General features: G+C 39.6%; 1 protein-coding gene across 2 annotated transcripts in view; it reads left to right on the top strand.

The window, feature by feature from the left end:
- MDFIC2 (MyoD family inhibitor domain containing 2) overlaps window positions 1-17,258 on the top strand; it is a 158,748-nt gene that overhangs the window by 84,515 nt on the left and 56,975 nt on the right. The window contains exon 2 of one of the 2 annotated variants that reach the window (XM_027863751.1): window positions 10,996-11,034. The exons of the other annotated variant lie outside the window; for it this stretch is intronic. Coding sequence (XP_027719552.1) covers window positions 10,996-11,034 — 39 coding nt within the window. The remainder of the gene's footprint in view (window positions 1-10,995; window positions 11,035-17,258) is intronic. 2 annotated transcript variants of the gene reach the window in all.

Raw genomic sequence — 17,258 nt, 5'->3', positions numbered from 1 at the left:
AAATCATTGCTTACTAGGAGACATTTCAAAGACCTCCAAGACAAGCCAGCTGAAAAAAGAATCCTCAATAAAAAGACTCAGCAAGAAAATTGTGTCACACCCCCCTAAGCCTCAACAGACCTTAACAAGATGTTCATGAGCCCGAGATTGTCTCCTTTCTCCCCAAGACAAAAGACACAGGGAAACAATACAGTCTAGCGAGGGATTAGCCTTAAGAAGCAGGAGAAAGATAAAACAGATTCTTCCATTTTACAATTAGAAGAACTCCTAGCTGCCTGACCAGGAGAATAACCCAGAAACAAGCCGATCAACCTAAGCCCCAGAAGCCATTATCCCTCTCTGCAACCTCGCTGTCTTTGAAAACTAGTATCTAGGCTAAGCCTGGGGTACGGCTTTTTGGCTTTTTTTTTTTTTTTTTTCTTGGAATAAAACCTCACCTCCCCTTTACTCCTGTCAGAGGCTTGGTTTACTACCTCACTAGAGAGTCCTCCTCTCAAACTCTTTCCCAACACATCTGGCCAAGACATCTGTATTTTACACTCACCTCATCTTTCCATAGCCAACCATCAGACAAAACACCGTATTACCAAAGCTCATCACTCTCCAAGTTTTGACCAAATGAAATTCTAGTAAGTGTACATCAGGTCAGAGTTCTCTACACAACACACTGTCATTCCACCAGACAATTTTGTATTTGAATTACATAGGGTAGTTTCCTATGTAATTAGGGTAGTCTACCCAAGTAAATGTATTTTTCTCTGGTTAAGAGAAGAACAAGTTACCAGCTCTGATGGGTACAATGGCACCCAATTTTGCATTAATAAGGCTTGAAGAAAGAGGGAACTTTGAAATAAGCTTCAGAAAAATAGGCAACCAATATTGACTCAGAAAAATATTTGAGTCTGCTGTCTTTCCCCAGACTGCCAAAAATGCCTAAATCCATTGGCCCTCTTTTTCGATTGGTGAATGCCTTGGACCACCATTTCATAGGGCTTCCTGGCTGTGATTCACTCCTTACTTTCCAGACTTCTCTATCTCCTCCCCAACAGCCCTCATTGTTTTGTCTATGTAAATTATTCCATATGAAAAAAAGCTTAAAGTTAGAGGATCTTTCCTAAGGTTTTGGTGAACACTACCTATGATTAAAAGGGAAAAAGAAAGATTTAATACCAGATTAAATTGTATTTGGTGGCCAACTGATTATCAATTACATTTGAGGGACAAATGGAGCTGTGACCTCATCCATTTCATCTGTGACGTTCCCTTTAATGATACACTTTGCAAGGTATCTCATTTCATGCGCCTATTGTCTGTTTACTCCCATAAATTCTTTGTGGAAATCCACCCATTCTTTATATCAAATGGTTATCAATGGAGTACATGAGACTAGTTTGCTTTTTCCAATTACACTTTTTTTAATGGTATGATTTATGCTGCTTCTCTTACTTATACAGATGCTTGCATAGGTCATCCAGTCTCTTTCCCCTCTCATTTATTGATAATTTCAATCAATCATTCCTTAGGCACTATATAAGCACTTGAGATTTTTAAAAAAATGGAAAAGCCTATTCCTGTTCTCAAAGACTTTACATCATAATGAGTGTGTTGGTATGTAAACAAATAGGTACATGGAAGATACAGGGGAAGGCTCAGTATACCAGTGTCATGCCAGGAAACTAAATCACTTCCATTTTAATTGTCTTAGGAAGATTCTGAAGACCACCTGACAGGATAAGATACCAGACAGTGAGGCCCTTTCTGGAACTAAACTGCCAAGCATTCAAACTCTACTGCAGAGAGCGTAACTCCAATGGGATGACCATGTTGTTTGAATGCCAAATGTACACTTGCCTAAAATGTTATTTTATGGAGAACTCACACAGGGCAAGAGCTCACATGGTGGTCAGAAAAAATGATACAAGGACACTCTCAAGGTCTCTCTTAAGAACTTTGGAATTGATTGTGTGTCATGGGAGACACTGGCACAGGACCACCCAGCATGGCATGCCCTCATCAGAGAAGGCTCTGTGCTCTATAAGCAAAGCAGAATTGAAGTAGCTCAAAAGAAACGTGAGATGCACAAATTTAGAGGATCCGCCCCAAATGTTCACCTGGATTATTTGCACCCGACCTGTGGTAGAACATTCCAAACTCATATTGGTCTGATCAGCCACAGTTGGACACACTGTAACTTGACTTTAACATAGTGATGGCATTTTGGTCCTTTTCAATAATGAACAACAACCAACATGGGAGATACAGGGGAAGGCGGTAGCTGTGAGAATCTAGCACACAGGTGGTGGTTCTGTGAAGTTTGGATTCAGTCAAAGGGCTGCACTTGAGGACCTAGAGGGCTGCAGGTTCCCTACCCCTGGGCTAGCAGATGTGGAAACAAAGAAAAGCTTTCTGAAGAGAGTGAGGTTTAAGATGAGTCTTGAAGGAAGGCAAGGACTCTAAGAGAAGATAAGGAGAAAGAGCATTCCAGGCATGAAGAACAATAGATGTAAAAGCCTAGAACAAAACCTTGAGGAATGAAACCCACACTTAGGAGGTGAGATATGAATGGTAAGCCAGCAGGGGAGACTATAGGAGTAATCAATGGATTCAAATTCAGTAGATCTGTTGAGAAGTATTCAGACCAATAGAAGACAACCGTATTTGTCAATTAAGAGATGATTGGCAACTTTGGAGATAGTATTTTCAGTTGAGTAATGTGGTGGGGTTCTAGATTGCAAAGGGCTGAGAAGTAAGTATAGGCACTTGTTTGTTCATTTTTTTCATTGAGTTGGGCTGAGAAAGGAAAGAAAAACAATGATAACTTGAGGTGACGGTAGGTTCCAGCAAAGTTTTTTTTTAAGAATGAGACTGGGATGTTTTTAAAGGCAGTAGGAATCAAACTAGTTTATAGGGAGAAATCCTCCATACCATTATCAAATTTATACTCTTAATAGCATATGTTTGATGTTAACATTTCTCTTTCTCTCTTCCCCTCCCCCCCCAAAAAATGTTTCAGTGGCTTTTTATTGCTCCTAGGGTGAAATACCAACTCTCTTATTTTATATTTATGTCCCATCACATCATGGTTCCAACCTTTTTTTAAGACAAATTTTATAATACTCCCCATACACACTTAGTTTTCTAGCCAAACTGCCCTATTTGCTATCCTGTCCATGTAACATTTCATCTTCTGCCTCCACACATCTGCCCTCTAGACAGCTAGGTGACCCACTGGGTATAGCTCTTGAAGTCCAGAAGACCTGAGTTCAAATCTGGCTTCACTTATGAACTGCATAGACAGGGGTAAAATCACTTAACCTCTGTTTGTCTCAGTTTCCTCAATTGTAAAATGGAGATAAAAGTAGCACCTACCTCACAGAAATGTTGTGAGGGTGAAATGAGATAAATTTGTAAAGTATTTAGCACAATGTCCGGCACATAGAAGGTACTCCATAAATGCTTATTCCCTTCCCATTATTCCCTTCTATGCCTTGCCAAACTTAGGCTGTCTACCACGCCTGTAATGTTCCCCTACTTCACTTTGACCTATTTGAATTTCTAGCTACTTTCAAGGGCCATGTCAAACACCATCACTTGACCAAGTGATCCCATCAAGTCAGTAGGGCTACTCCTTCCTTTCCCTATGTATACACTTATAGATATGTGTACATATATAGATTTTTTCCAACAGTAGAATGTAAGCTTCCTGAGGACAGGCTATTTTTCAGTTTTATCTCTAAATTCAAATACTTAGAAATTGTAGGCACTTTAAAAATGCATGTTATATCAATTCAAATGGAATTAAAGCCCTGCACAATTTCCTAAATTAACTAGAGCATGCTCTCATTCTCCCATTCAGTTTTGGAGTCAGTTTTGGGGTTTATCTGCAGCGTCCGTCCATGATGTTTGTCCTGATGGATCATCTCCCTGAGCTGTCCTTAAAATAGCATGATAGTCTTAACAATAGGCACTCTTTATCCCACACCCCCCTTTTCCCTATATGGATAGTGAGATATAGCTCTTTAAAGTGATTATGTATCTCACCTAGAATGTTCTATGATGTTCTGAGGATTAAAGAAATCCTTAGAAAATCATTTGCAAAATGGAGCAATTGGAGGAATTCATCAACAACAGGGAATTATTCTTCTCTTTTGGAATCTATATGAGATATCTTCAATGATGAAGGCAAAAAAAAAAATTTTGGAGAACTTCCTGTTTCACATCTCTATTGACATTTATAATCAGATAGTTTTTAAGTTAGGGCAGCTTGGCGGCTGTCTAGAAGGCAGATGTGTGAGGCAGGAAATTGAATGTTACGTATAGGGGATAGCCAATAGGACAGTTGGCTAGAAAACTGAGTGTGTATGGGGAGCAATATAAAATTTGTCTAAAAAGATAGGTTGAAACCATAATGTGAAGGGACTTAAATATGAAATAGGAGAGTTGGTATTTCAAGTTAGGGAAGCTCGGGTATAGAACACTGGGCCCAAAGTCAGGAATATTCATCTTCTTGAGTTCAAATCTAGCCTCAGATGCTTATTAGCTGTGTGACCTTGGGCAAGTCACTTAACCCTGTTTGCCTCAGTTTCCTCATCTCTAAAATGAGTTGTAGAAGGAAATGGCAAACCACTCTAGTATCCTGGCCAAGAAAACACCAAATGGGGTCACAAAGAGTCAAACACAACTGAACAACAACAGCCTTTAAATTACTTCTGTTCTTAAATCTTTCAAGGGATCATGTATGATTTTGAAAAATACATGGGAATTTTGTTGACCCTCTCTGCTTTTATATAGCAGTCCTTTATTCACACAGAATGGCAGCTTAGTGTAGAAAAGAGAGATCTGGCCTCCATGCTGTGGGGACCTCAGTTCAAATCCTGCCTTAGTCTTATTATCTTTGACTCTGCCAATGTTCTTTAATGTCTCCGGGTTCTGGTCAGTTCCCCAAGCATGTAAGTTGTAAAGAAGGTGCGGCTCTGAATTGGCAAAGGGAGATTTGAGGGTTTTCCCTTTACTGCTGAAATCACAGTCACTATATACTCCCACAAACTGAGCTCTTTCTTAAGAAACAGTCAAATAAGTTAAATAAATAAATAAAAAATAAACAAAATAAAAGGTTAAGTTAAATAAAAGAATAAAAGTTAAAAGAGGTAAATAAGACCAACAAACACAGTGACCTCATCTGACTTAGGCACATAACACCTCTCTACTGAGATTAGGGGAATGTGATCTCCAGGACTGAAATTGGTCATTGTAATTCATCAGAATTAAGCATTTAAAAAGTATTGTTTTTGTTTACATTATTACAATCCTTGCATAGATTGCTGCGGTTCCACTCATTTCACTCTGTATTAGTGCATACAGTTCTTCCCATAATTCCCTGGATTGTTTAGAGTTGTAATTTCTTGTCATACCATAGCATTCAATTGCATTCATATGCCATGATTTGTTCAGCCATTTTCCAATCGATGGAAACTCCATATGTTTCATTTTTTTTCTACTATAAGTGATGCCATGCTATAAATATTTGACCATAAATGAGACCTTGAATTTTTTTTTTCTATCTTTCACCTCCTTTGCTCTATGTTCAGGCTTGCGATTCTTTGGGGACATGAATAGTGGGATGACTTTTCTTGCATAGTTTCCAAAAGTCTTTTCCATAACAAGGGGACCAATCTGCAACTCCACTAACAGTGTACTAGTTTTCAAAACAGACACCTGCTTCTTGGGCCCTGATTTGGCTTAAGCCTACTTTCTCATCTACTGTTTCTAGGGGGAGCAGCAGCTCCTAGAAATGCCAGCAGCTCCTAGGAAATGATTTAATTTCCTTGGCTGAATCCTGCATGTACTTGAGTTCCCTAAGTGCTGGTCTCAGTATTAGTACTGTCAATTCCACGTCTAAAAATGTTGTGCCAGCACCTTCGTTAGGAGTGCAAAGATTGCAGGCACAAAAAGGAAGACTATCCCTGCCTGCTGAGGGTAAGAGTGAGTTAGTAAGCTATTAACTGTTCTCATTTTTCAAAGGATGAATCAAGTTTTATGGGAAACATTCATTACCTTCAAGCTGCCTACCAAGTGTCCTAAACTTGCAATTTCATTGCTCTAGAAGCACCTTGGTACAAAGAAGGCAGATTAAATTTGGTTTTGGATGACATGGGCTCCAAATCTTCCTCTGCTCTCTTCTAACCTGTGTGACCTTGGACAAGTCACTGGGCCGCAGTTTCTTCATGTGTGAAAGAGAGGAAAAAGAATGAGGATCCAAAGGTTTCCTTCTAGCTCAAAACCTATGATCTTATTTTTCTAAAATTTTGAGGAAATTGATAAATGTCTCAAATGCTGAAATTCAACTTGTAACATGCCTGGAATATTTTAAACTTGTTGCCATATTTATTTCTATGGCAGATATTTTGAAAGAGGAAGATTCTAAAGAAATATCTATATCTCTAGCCAGAAAATAAAAAAAAAATGAAAACCTGGTTGGTAAGGCTATGACAGTCGGTAATGCAAAGTGAAAAAAATTAAGTACTCATAACTGAGCTTTGAGGAATGAAAAAAATAACACTTCCTTGGAGCTATTCTTTCAGTCAGTCTGGATTCAGAATAACAAAGCCAAACAGTGCATCTGTTTACATTGTCAATGATATTCACAGTAAGAAGGGCTAGGAAACACATTTTTAAATGAGAGTCCAGAATCCAGAGGATACCTGGGTGTATACTAGGGGCGTGATGCCTGATTAGGAAATTATTCTTTCTTCATGGTGAAATAGACTATATGACCATAGTTCATTTGTTTGATGAGCATTTATTAAACACCTATAGCTTATGCCAAAGGAAAGGCAGAATAACAGAGTGGATAGAGAGTGAGTGAATGAACAGTCTATCAGTGGCCTAAACAACTCTCTAACACTCTGAGTGGAAGGGCGGGGGCAATCTACATTGGTAGAGGGGGGTTTCTCCATTGGTAGTTCACTATGTCAATAAACTCACATATCTGGACCCATTATAAGAAAGACAAAAGTACTAAACACTGGTACGAAGACAAAAGTGAAACCAGGCTAACACTCAAAGGGTTCATGATTTAGTGGCAGTATATTGTATATACAAATTGTGTATACAGAATGTACTCAAAGTAATGTCCAGGAAAAGGGAATAGGGGAAGGAAGGCCTTAGAGTCATGAAGGCAAGCAGGTGTTCTAAGAGTTTGAAAGTGAATAGTGGATGTATTCCAGGTAGAGGGGACTGCCTGTGCAAAAGCCCAGAGGTGGGAGATCAGAGGATTATTGATTTATAGCTGTAGGGGATCTTGGAGGCCAGTTCCTCTAACCCTCTCATTTTAGAAATGAGGAGAATTAAGTCCAAGGAGGTTGGAGCTAGCCCAAGATCACTCAGGTAGTATCAGAGATGAGATCTGACCCTAAGTCCTCCAACCTCCAAACTGGCACCATCCTGTTTGCTCAAGATAAAATGTTATCAAGGAAGAGCAGCAAATGGGGTGGCTGCTACTTTTCTCCTTCATACACAGTAAGGAAGGATCGAAGAAAACTGCCTGCCTTGCTTAAGCTGTTGCTGGTATGTTTGTTAGAATTGCTAACGTTGGCATCCTCTTTCCAGGATAAAATGACACAAGAAAAGACAATTAAAGGACTCCCCATACTTAAAGAGCCAGTTCAGTTCAATGTCTGCTAACAAATCCTTAGAGGCCTTGTTTCGGATCAAAATATATTGGTTTATCCAAAATGGTGATTTTTTCACTTTAAAAACAACTCACTGTTGAGACCACTAAGAGTCTCACAATCCTGAGCTTGAAACAAAAGCAAATCCACCTTGAAAGTCTACTCTGGCATAGAAAACATTTCAATACTCAAATCCCTTAGCTCCGAACTGTAACTAATAATTCTTGTGACTGGAGAAATTCAGCTGAGTGTGTGCGTGTGCACCTGTGGGAGTTTGAGTGGGCATTGAAGACTGGCGTCCTTGTATCTGAATAGAGTTTAGATGCTTGCTGGGAGAAGAGGCAGCCTCCCATCCTCCACAGAATCTAGCCTGTGCCTTCTCTGGAGGAGGGTCCCTAGGAAATAGAAGCCATGGTGATAGACCCCTGGGGGTGCAAAGCATGACAACAGTGCTCTAAGGATGATCATATTCCACCTAGAAAAGAACATATGTGCCACCCCGGAGGAATTCTGGTCTTCAGTATGTCTATGACCGGGAGTGATTCGCAACTAATCATTGCCACGGTCATCGTCGTCATCATTATCATAATAATAATTCTTATTGTAATACCTAGCAGTTATATATAGTCCTAACTACACAAGGTTTGAAAATAGCTTGTTCATATAATATATAATAATATGCATAAAATTATTATATAACATAATAGGTAATGATGTATAATATATGTATTATAGAGTATATAATATATATACATATTACATTATAATGTCTGTATTATTTCATTTGCTCCTCACAACAGCCTTTGAGGTAGGTACTATCATCCCCATTTCACAGATGAAGAAATTGAGGCTGAGAAATGTTAAATGACCAGGGTCACATAGCTGTTAACCAAGGTCTTCCTGGCATCAGTTCCTGCTGTCTATGCACTCTACAACCTAGCTGCCCGAGTTGACCCGTGAGAGTTACAGTTCTGCTTTAGCCATCCAGTATTTTCCCTTGACTTTAGTATCCTCATTTAGCTCAATTATGAACGTGCATCTCCCCAAATCTCAGAGCACACATAGCCTGCTGACACCCACAGAGAATGAAGCCATTCTTGATCTGATACTACTTTCATTCACACTTTCATCTAGATGTTCAGAAATGGTGATCAGTTGCTGTTGAGCCATTCATACTTTTTCCCAGCTTCCAATTTGACTTTCGTTGCTGTTGTTCAGTTGTTTCAGTCGTGTCCAACTCTTCATGACCCTCTTTGGGGTTTTCTTGGTAAAGATACTAGAGTGTTTTGCCGTTTCCTTCTCCAGCTCATTTTACAGATGAGGAAACTGAGGCAGACAGGGTTAATTGACTTGCACTTGGCCACATGGCTGGTAAGTGTCTGAAGCCAGATTTGAATTCAGGAATGTGAGTCTTCCTGACTTCAGGGTCAGCACACTATCCACTGAGCCACCTAGTTGCCCTCCCCCAACACCACCATTTTGACTAGTGGTGTACATTTACTATAAGGAGAGGACCAGGGGTGAAGTTTGTGATTTTAGAATAGAATAAATACCCATGTGAATGCTGGCCGTGGTATTATGAGAACCCAATGAAGCAATGCAAAACTTAATGCACTATGCAAATGTCAGTTATCATTATTTACCTCACAAACATTACTACCGATTCATAAAATCTTCAATCTGGAAGAGATCTGTGGGGGTTATCTCATCACAAATCCGACCTACTACATGTTCAGCAATTGGTCATCCAGACTCTGCTTGAAGACATTCAGGATTAGGCAGCTCACTCATCTCCAAGGGAGCTCCTTCCATTTTTAGACGCCTCTCACTTTTAAGGAACTTTCCCTTGTTTTGATACCAAATCTGACTTTGTTGAACTCTCATCAGCTGTTCCTTGTTCTGGTGTCAGGGGCCAAATATCAAATCTAAACCCTCTTCCATCTGACATCTCTTCAAATATCAGAAAACTACTACCTCCTAAAAAGTCATTTTCATCTCCAGGCTAAACATCCCCATTTTCCTCCCCTGACCCCTTTATTCTTAGCCAGATTGATTGTTGTCTTTCCATTGGCATGCCCTATCCTCTTCTGAGCACCAGTTTATCATTGTCTCTTCTAAAATATGGTGTCCGTAATTCAACTACACATGGAATCTGATCAAGGCAGAGCAATAGAGGATTATCCACTCCCTTGCTCTGGAAATGATATTTCCATGAACATAGCCCAAGGTCACATTTGTTCTTCTGGCTGACACATCACATGTTTTCCTCTTATTGATCTGACAAGCCACTCAAACCCCTCTGTCTCTTTAATGTAAACTACATTGGACTAATGTCTTCTCCATCCAGGTTCTGTGGTTGCTAGTTTGTCCACTGATAAGATCTCTCATGGTCTATTTCATTCAACCAAATTCTCATAAAAAGGACAGGAAGTGGAAGATAAGAAATGATGGCTTTCAAAGCAAATGTTAATTCAACACTGTAATCAAATAATGAGTTTCTTTACGTCATATATGATTCCTAAGTGCTTCATTGACAAACTAATGAGAGTAATGAAAGATCAAGGTCACTGGAAACCACATCCAAATTGATCAATTCCTAAAAATCTATGATGGTCTAGGATACCACCTCAACTCAATATTATTTTGAAAAGTGTTTTACATACCACCTCAAATGCAACAAGCATTTCCTGAGCATCTACCATGTACCTTGTTCAAGATCTCAACAGAGATCTATCTAGTCATCCATCCATCCATCCTTCCATCCATCCATCCATCCATCCATCCATCCATCCATCCATCTATCTATCTATCTATCTTTCTACCCTGTCTTCTCTATCCATATAGCTATACCTATATATCTATGTAAAATTGCTCATCTACAAAACGTTTAGTTGTTTCTAGAGCACTGGAGTTCTGCTAACTAGGTAGAAATCCTAGCTCTGACATATATTAATTGCATGACCAGAGCAAGGCTCACAACATCCAAAAGCTCATCTGTGAAATGAGGACAATCATACTTGCACCATTCACCTATTGTTATGAGGGAGGCACTTTGAAAACTTTAGTGTTATGGAAACAGCAGTCCTTACAATTATTGTCTTTAAAAATCCATTTTTGGGATTTGAAGATAGCAGGTAGAACCAAATGGATGGGGGAAATTCCACTAGGCTAACTGTTAAAAAAAAAAGTGAGGTTAGAAGAAATCCTAACAATTTTTTTAAAAAATAATGAATTGACTCATTGACTCTCTCTGTCTGTCTGTCTGTCTGTCTCTCTCTCTCTCTGTCTTGCTCTCTCCTTCCCTCCCTCTCTCTTTTTCTAGCAGAACTATCCAGTTCAAGCCAAAATCCCCTTGAAGATTCTGGTAAGTTCACCATTATTTCACATATATTTCCTTTTCCTTATAATGGGTTGACCTAAAAAATTTATCACCTTTCCAAGTTAATTCACTCCAATGGAATTAATGGTTAAACACCATTTATGGTTCAGGAACCAAGAAATAAAGAAGGAAACCACTTTTATTTAGTGGCTACTTTATGTTGTAATATTTGTAACATTTACAAATATTATCTCATTTTATCCTCACAACAACCCTGGAAGGTAGGTACTATTGTTAACCCCCTTTTACAGTTGAGGAAACTGAAGTTAAGTGACTTGCCCAAGCTCATACAATTAGTAAATGTCTTATGTGGGATTTGAACTCAGGTCTTTCTGACTCCAGGGCCAATGCTCTATCCACTGTGCCATTTGTCTGTCTAAAGATATTGACTTAGCTCATCACCACAGTGAGCTTGTAGCTACCCTGAGATGAAAATACACTTATAAAGTACCTACTTTGAGCAAAGTACAGTGTTTGGCACTGTGACAGATCAAATAAGGCTAAGACCCTGCCCACAAGCAACTTCATGATCTAGCTGGAAAGAATCAGAGAATCATAGAATAATAGTCAACACACACCAAAAACGAATCTCTACTGTATTTTACAAGACAATTGAACGTCCACCTTCTTATGACAGGCTTCCAATGAGAGTGAACCTATTCTCTCCTGAGGCAGCTCAAAACAGCATATAAGTTTAGGACATAAAACATAAGCACGTGAAGTGCTAAATAACAGTGGGAGTAAATTAACTGATTATATCAGCATAGGAGACTCCCAGTGTGTAAATGCTTTCTATAAAACACATTGTTACTAGTCTACCACTTAGCAGATAGCCCTAAGAAATTACCTGAGACAGATAGAGGTTAACTGACCTGCCCAGACTTCCACACTCTAAGGGTCAGGTTTAGTATTTTAATTAACTGAGGTCTTTCTGACTCCAAGCCTAGAACTCTAGCAGTGATGTGGGAGAATTCCCAGTGCAAGAATCTGGTGGGCAATTAATACCTTTATAATTTATAGTCCTAGAAAGTTGCCTGGGCCCTTGAGACACTAAGTGACTTGCTAATTTCCATAATTATATAGCCAATTTGTGTCAAAGGCAAGACCTGAACCCAGGACCATCTACTAGAAAACAATGTCATTCATTTCCTCAACTCATCTCTCTCTAAGGCCTAGCATAACATCATGATCACAGGGGGCTCTAAACCAACTGTGCTGATGATATGGATGAAGGGAATACTTAGCCACTTAAAGGATAAAAATTAGCCCCCTTAAGACTTTTGTAGCCTATTAATATTTTGAAGAGACTGGACTTGTTATTTCGTTGGCATAGAGAAATCCTGGTAAGGACATCCCCTCTCACCAGTAGATAATACCTACTCTGCAGTTTATAGTTTTTTTGTTTGTTTGTTTTTTTGGCTAGGCAATGAGATTAAATGACTTGCCCAGAGTCACACAGCTAGCAAGTGTTATGTGTCTGAGGCCAGATTTGAACTCAGGTTCTCCTGAATCCAGGGCCGATACTCTATCCACTGCGCCACCTAGCGGCCCCTACAGCTCATAGTTTTAGTGAACTTCTTGGGGGCATTGAGATATCAATCAATCAGTAAGCATTTATTAAGGACCTACTATTTGTTGGGCACTATTCAAGTTGCTAGGGATACAAAGAATGAAACAAGCCCTACTCTTAAGAGATTTGCCCAGGGTCACATAGCCATCATGTGTCAAAGATGGTACTAGACCCCAAATCTTCCTGATTCTGAGAATGGCTCTCTATCCATAACTCCACATAGCTTCCCACTACACTTTCTAGGAACAGGTCTTATACTAACCACTTTGTGTTAGTAAACCAGTTTGGAAGTGTTAATGTTTTAAATGAGTAACAACTCTTCTGGGACCACTCACCCAATTCATGTTCAGACTCATAGGTTGACCTCAGAAGGTAAGTTAGTTACCACTCCCATTAGAGTTCTAGAGGTAACCCTGAGAAGTCAGGGCTTTTAACACCGGCACAGCTCATGAGCCACCACCAGTGTACTTCTGATTAACATCAGTAATCCAGGCTTCAATTAGTGTTTTAGAAAAGGATTTTTACTAAGCATAGTAAGAAAAGTTTCTGTAAAACATCACTCTAGATGTATGGAGCACAATCCTGTGTAAATATGTACAAATCCACGGTAAAAGTGGGCTCAAAATTAAGATGCAATGGTAAAAGGGACATGTGCGGGGACTATGTGTGACCAAAGGGGAAACTCACAACTCCTGATTACTGTTCAGTCTTCTTTTGAATCTATCACCAGAATTCTTTTTTGGCACAAGTGGATCATGGTACTTGAAGCTTCTTTCCTTGTGTGGTTGGATTTGTCCTCAGTGAGTCCTTAGTATGTTTGGGCACACAGCTGGATATATTGTCTCCTACAGGCTCAAGCAATGGAAGGGGGTGGGTTTTTTTGTTTTTGTTTTTGTTTTGTTTTGCTTTGTTTTGTTTTGCTCTCTGCCTTCTTCTCCCAAGAGTTTGGAAGTGTTTGCATTTTAAATAAGTAACAACTCTTCTGGTTCCACTCACTCAACTTGTGTTTAAACTCATAAGTTGAGGTCCTCAGAGGGTAAGTTAGTTACTACTCACATTAGGGTTCAAGGGATAACCTTCTATCCAAGAGTAGTTCCTATTCAAGAGTTTGGTTCAAAATAGATTGCTCAATTCCCAAAGTGAAATATTCTACCTCAGGGCTGGAGTATTCTGGACTTGTGATTATCTAATCTTCCTCTGCTATTTAAAGATACCAGAGGTGTGGTTTAGCTTCTTTTGTTAGCCAACAGCTCCTTTTCTCATCATGACTTAGTCAAAGAGGTTCACATCCCAAAGTATAAATAATTTTGTATACACATCATGCCTACTGATTGACTGATTGATTCCGTAACTCAATCAATGAGCTAATAAAGGTATCACAGGGTAGACCAGCTTATTAATTAAGGGTAGTGGAAATAGAATTCCACACCTTTTACATGGAATATGATACAACATTCACTCTTCCTAGTGGGCAGAGCATTTAGTTCAGGCACTCAGAGGTGAAAGCATCATATTCCCATAAGACAATCAGCGTCATGCCTCAGAATTAGGTTCCTAGATCCAAAGCAGGGAAGGAACTGAAAGGTCATGCAACTCTTTTATTTTACAAATGAGAAAACTAAGGCATATGGAGTTTAAGTGACTGGCTCAAGGTCACAAAGGTAGTAAACATCAGAGGTGAAATTCAAATTCAGGGTATCTGACTCCAGAGTACACACTACACTCAGTTTGTTGTCATAACCCTTCCCATAATGAAATTACTCTCATTACTCTATATAGGTGGTATGTCAGGAAGGGAAAATGGATAGGCAAAAAAGCTGATAATCACTTGTAAAATTGATACTGACAAAGACTCATCAAGAAAGCCGGCCATGATCATCATGCTAGGCTGAAGATAGAGCAGGCTAAGAAGGGAAATAGCTCCAGTAGTTGCCAAACCATCCTGTCTTTACAGGTAAATTAGGCTCTCAAGTCTATCTTGCAATGTATCGGGATGATAAATACCCCTCCTAGAGTCCCTGAGTGGTGCCTCCTTTTGGGAAGTCTCTGACCAAGAATCTCACCTGCCCATTTTTTTAAAAACTAGTGAGAGATGAGGCTCAGCAAGGCCGAACCTCTGCCCACGTGCGCTGATAAACCACGGATGTAGGAAGTCATCATGGCAGGCAACTAACAAGTCACTCAGACCCAGCTTGTGGAATTTGGTTCTTTTGTTCTGTCAGTTTGAAGAGTACAGTGCGGGTGATATCATTTAGAATGGAGTTCTTTTAAAGCTTTCACTCAGGAAAAGCAACCCGAGCTCTGGGGGTAGAGCTTAGCTCAGAAAAAGAGAAAGAAAGCAAGTTTGCATTGACAGCTTGATCCCAGAGAGAGGTGGCTGGCGGCTTGTCTAACAGGTCCTCTGGGTCTGGATGAGGCAGAGACGGAGCAGCAGTCATATTAAGTGAATGCACGCTGCCAATGTTAAAGGGACAATTACCATGATTCTGCCTAGCTCACTGTTTGCTACTGCTGTTTCCTTCAATAAGGCCCCTTTTCACTTGCCAATTGGAGCTTGTCAGGCAACAATATTTCTCATGCACAAAACACAGATGAAAATGCCCTTGTGTTTTTAATACATTTATAGTTGTTAACAATAGTGCTCTGCTGACAGAGGGGAGATTGCTCTTGTTATAAATGCAAAACAATTGCAGGCAAAGATGCGCCGTGGCTGCTGGGCCGAGTAGCTTGAGGTTAGCAAATAGAGAAGAGTTGTCCAGTGTGGTTCTGTGGTCCACTGTGGACAGCTCATTTCCAAAGAAAACACCATGTATATTTGACCTTTCTCTGATACCTGGGAAAATGGTAATGGCAGGAGAATGGAAAAGAGTGGGAGGATAATGATGATGATAATTTGGCATTTATATAACACTAAGGTTTTCAAAACACTTTCACATCATCAGATCACACAACTAGACCTGGGAGAAACCTTAGAGCCCTTCTAATCCAATCCCATCTCCGATTTTAGAGATAAGGAAACTGAGCTGCAGATATTCTGAGTGATTTACCCATGGTTACTTAGGTAGTAAGTGTCATAGGCAAGAACACTTCCTTTGACCCTATCCAAAAATTAGTTTCACCTTCTGCATTTTTCTGGTTTAGCCAAGGCATTTTTATTACTTATATACCCAAGGAGAGAACTGGACCAGAGACATACAAGCGAGTTTCTCACAAGTGAAAAATGGCTGAACAATTTATAGTTTTACAACTGGATTGTGGAGACAAAAGAGTGAATTAAGAGTGATAGTGATGAAGGATGAATGAGGGTGGAGGTTAGCGCAACGTTGGGGGAGTGAAGGACAAAGCTGGGAGATTGATGAAGCAATAGTTAGCAGAACATGGTGACTCAATTGTAACTGGAACATTCTACAGACAATTAGTGTAAGTTTCTTGGTTGCTTTCCGTTGTCCTGCCCAAGGACAAAACTATTTCCCATAGAAACAGATTTCCCCGTTGTTCGTTCATTTTTTTTTAGGTCAGCAATACTTACTCTGCCCACAGCTCTTAATAGTGATGCCAATTTCTTTAGAAGCACAAGACAGGTATAGGGTCTTGTTTCTACACTCCCCACAAGAATGGATTGAGCTAGATACTCTAGATGTTATTATCTGAGGCAGTGTGCCATAATTGAAAGAACACTTCATTTGGATTCAGAATATTTATACTGAAATACTAGTTTTGTCACTTGCTATCTGTCTGACCTTGGGTCACAACCTTAATTTCTTATTCTGTCAATTGAGGGAGAAAGGTTAAATGACCTTTAACTCTAAATCTGTGGTCCTATAACACCCATTCTATAAATGAGGAAATTGAAGCTCAGAAGGTTTAAGTGATTTACCAATGGTTACACAATGAGTAAACATCAGTGATGAGATTTAAACTTTGTTTTTCCTGCCTCCAGATTCAGAATATTTTAAATACTACGACAAACTACCTTTGGCCTGAATACAGAACTTGTCTTTAGATTGTGGAGGGCACCCAAGTATTGGTAATCCAAGCCATGCTGAACTTAGTAGTAATAGGAAGACAAATGGAAAGATGACCCAATGTAGAGGCAAGGGCCTGGTTTCAAATCTTGGTTGTGTCATCTTACCACCCATGTGATTCAGGTCATGTCACTTAATCTCTCCTAGCCTCAGTTTACTTACTTGTAAAATGAGAGAGTTGGATCAGATTATCTCTAAGATCTCTTCTAGCTCATAAGTCCTATGAAGCCCTAATGCATTGGGGGGAAAAGAAAAAAGAAAAAAAAACTAGACTACTCCCTCTGCTTTCAAATCTCACTGTATAAGTCTAATACCTATTGCTCAAATTTAAAAGAAATTTTATTTACCATTGGAAGCTGGGGAGGCCTTCTAGCTTGGTGCTGGGGCTTTAAAAAGGGCTGCACAGAAGAACATTATGGACTAGTGATCATAGATCAAAAACTACATGAGACCCTAGAGGTCATCTGGCCCAGCTCCATTTTGCAGATGAAAAAACTCATGCCCACAGAGATGAAGTGGTTTTCCCAAAGTCACTCAGACAGTAAGCCATAAGTTTAGGATTCAAACTCAGATTCCAAACCCATTGCTCTTTTCACTATACTGAACTAGTCAGA

Source organism: Vombatus ursinus, unplaced genomic scaffold, assembly GCF_900497805.2.
Source record: "Vombatus ursinus unplaced genomic scaffold, bare-nosed wombat genome assembly UNPS02014773.1, whole genome shotgun sequence".
Classification (NCBI taxonomy): domain Eukaryota; kingdom Metazoa; phylum Chordata; class Mammalia; order Diprotodontia; family Vombatidae; genus Vombatus; species Vombatus ursinus.
Note: the sequence above shows the minus strand (reverse complement) of the source record. Positions and strands in the feature narration are given on the sequence as shown.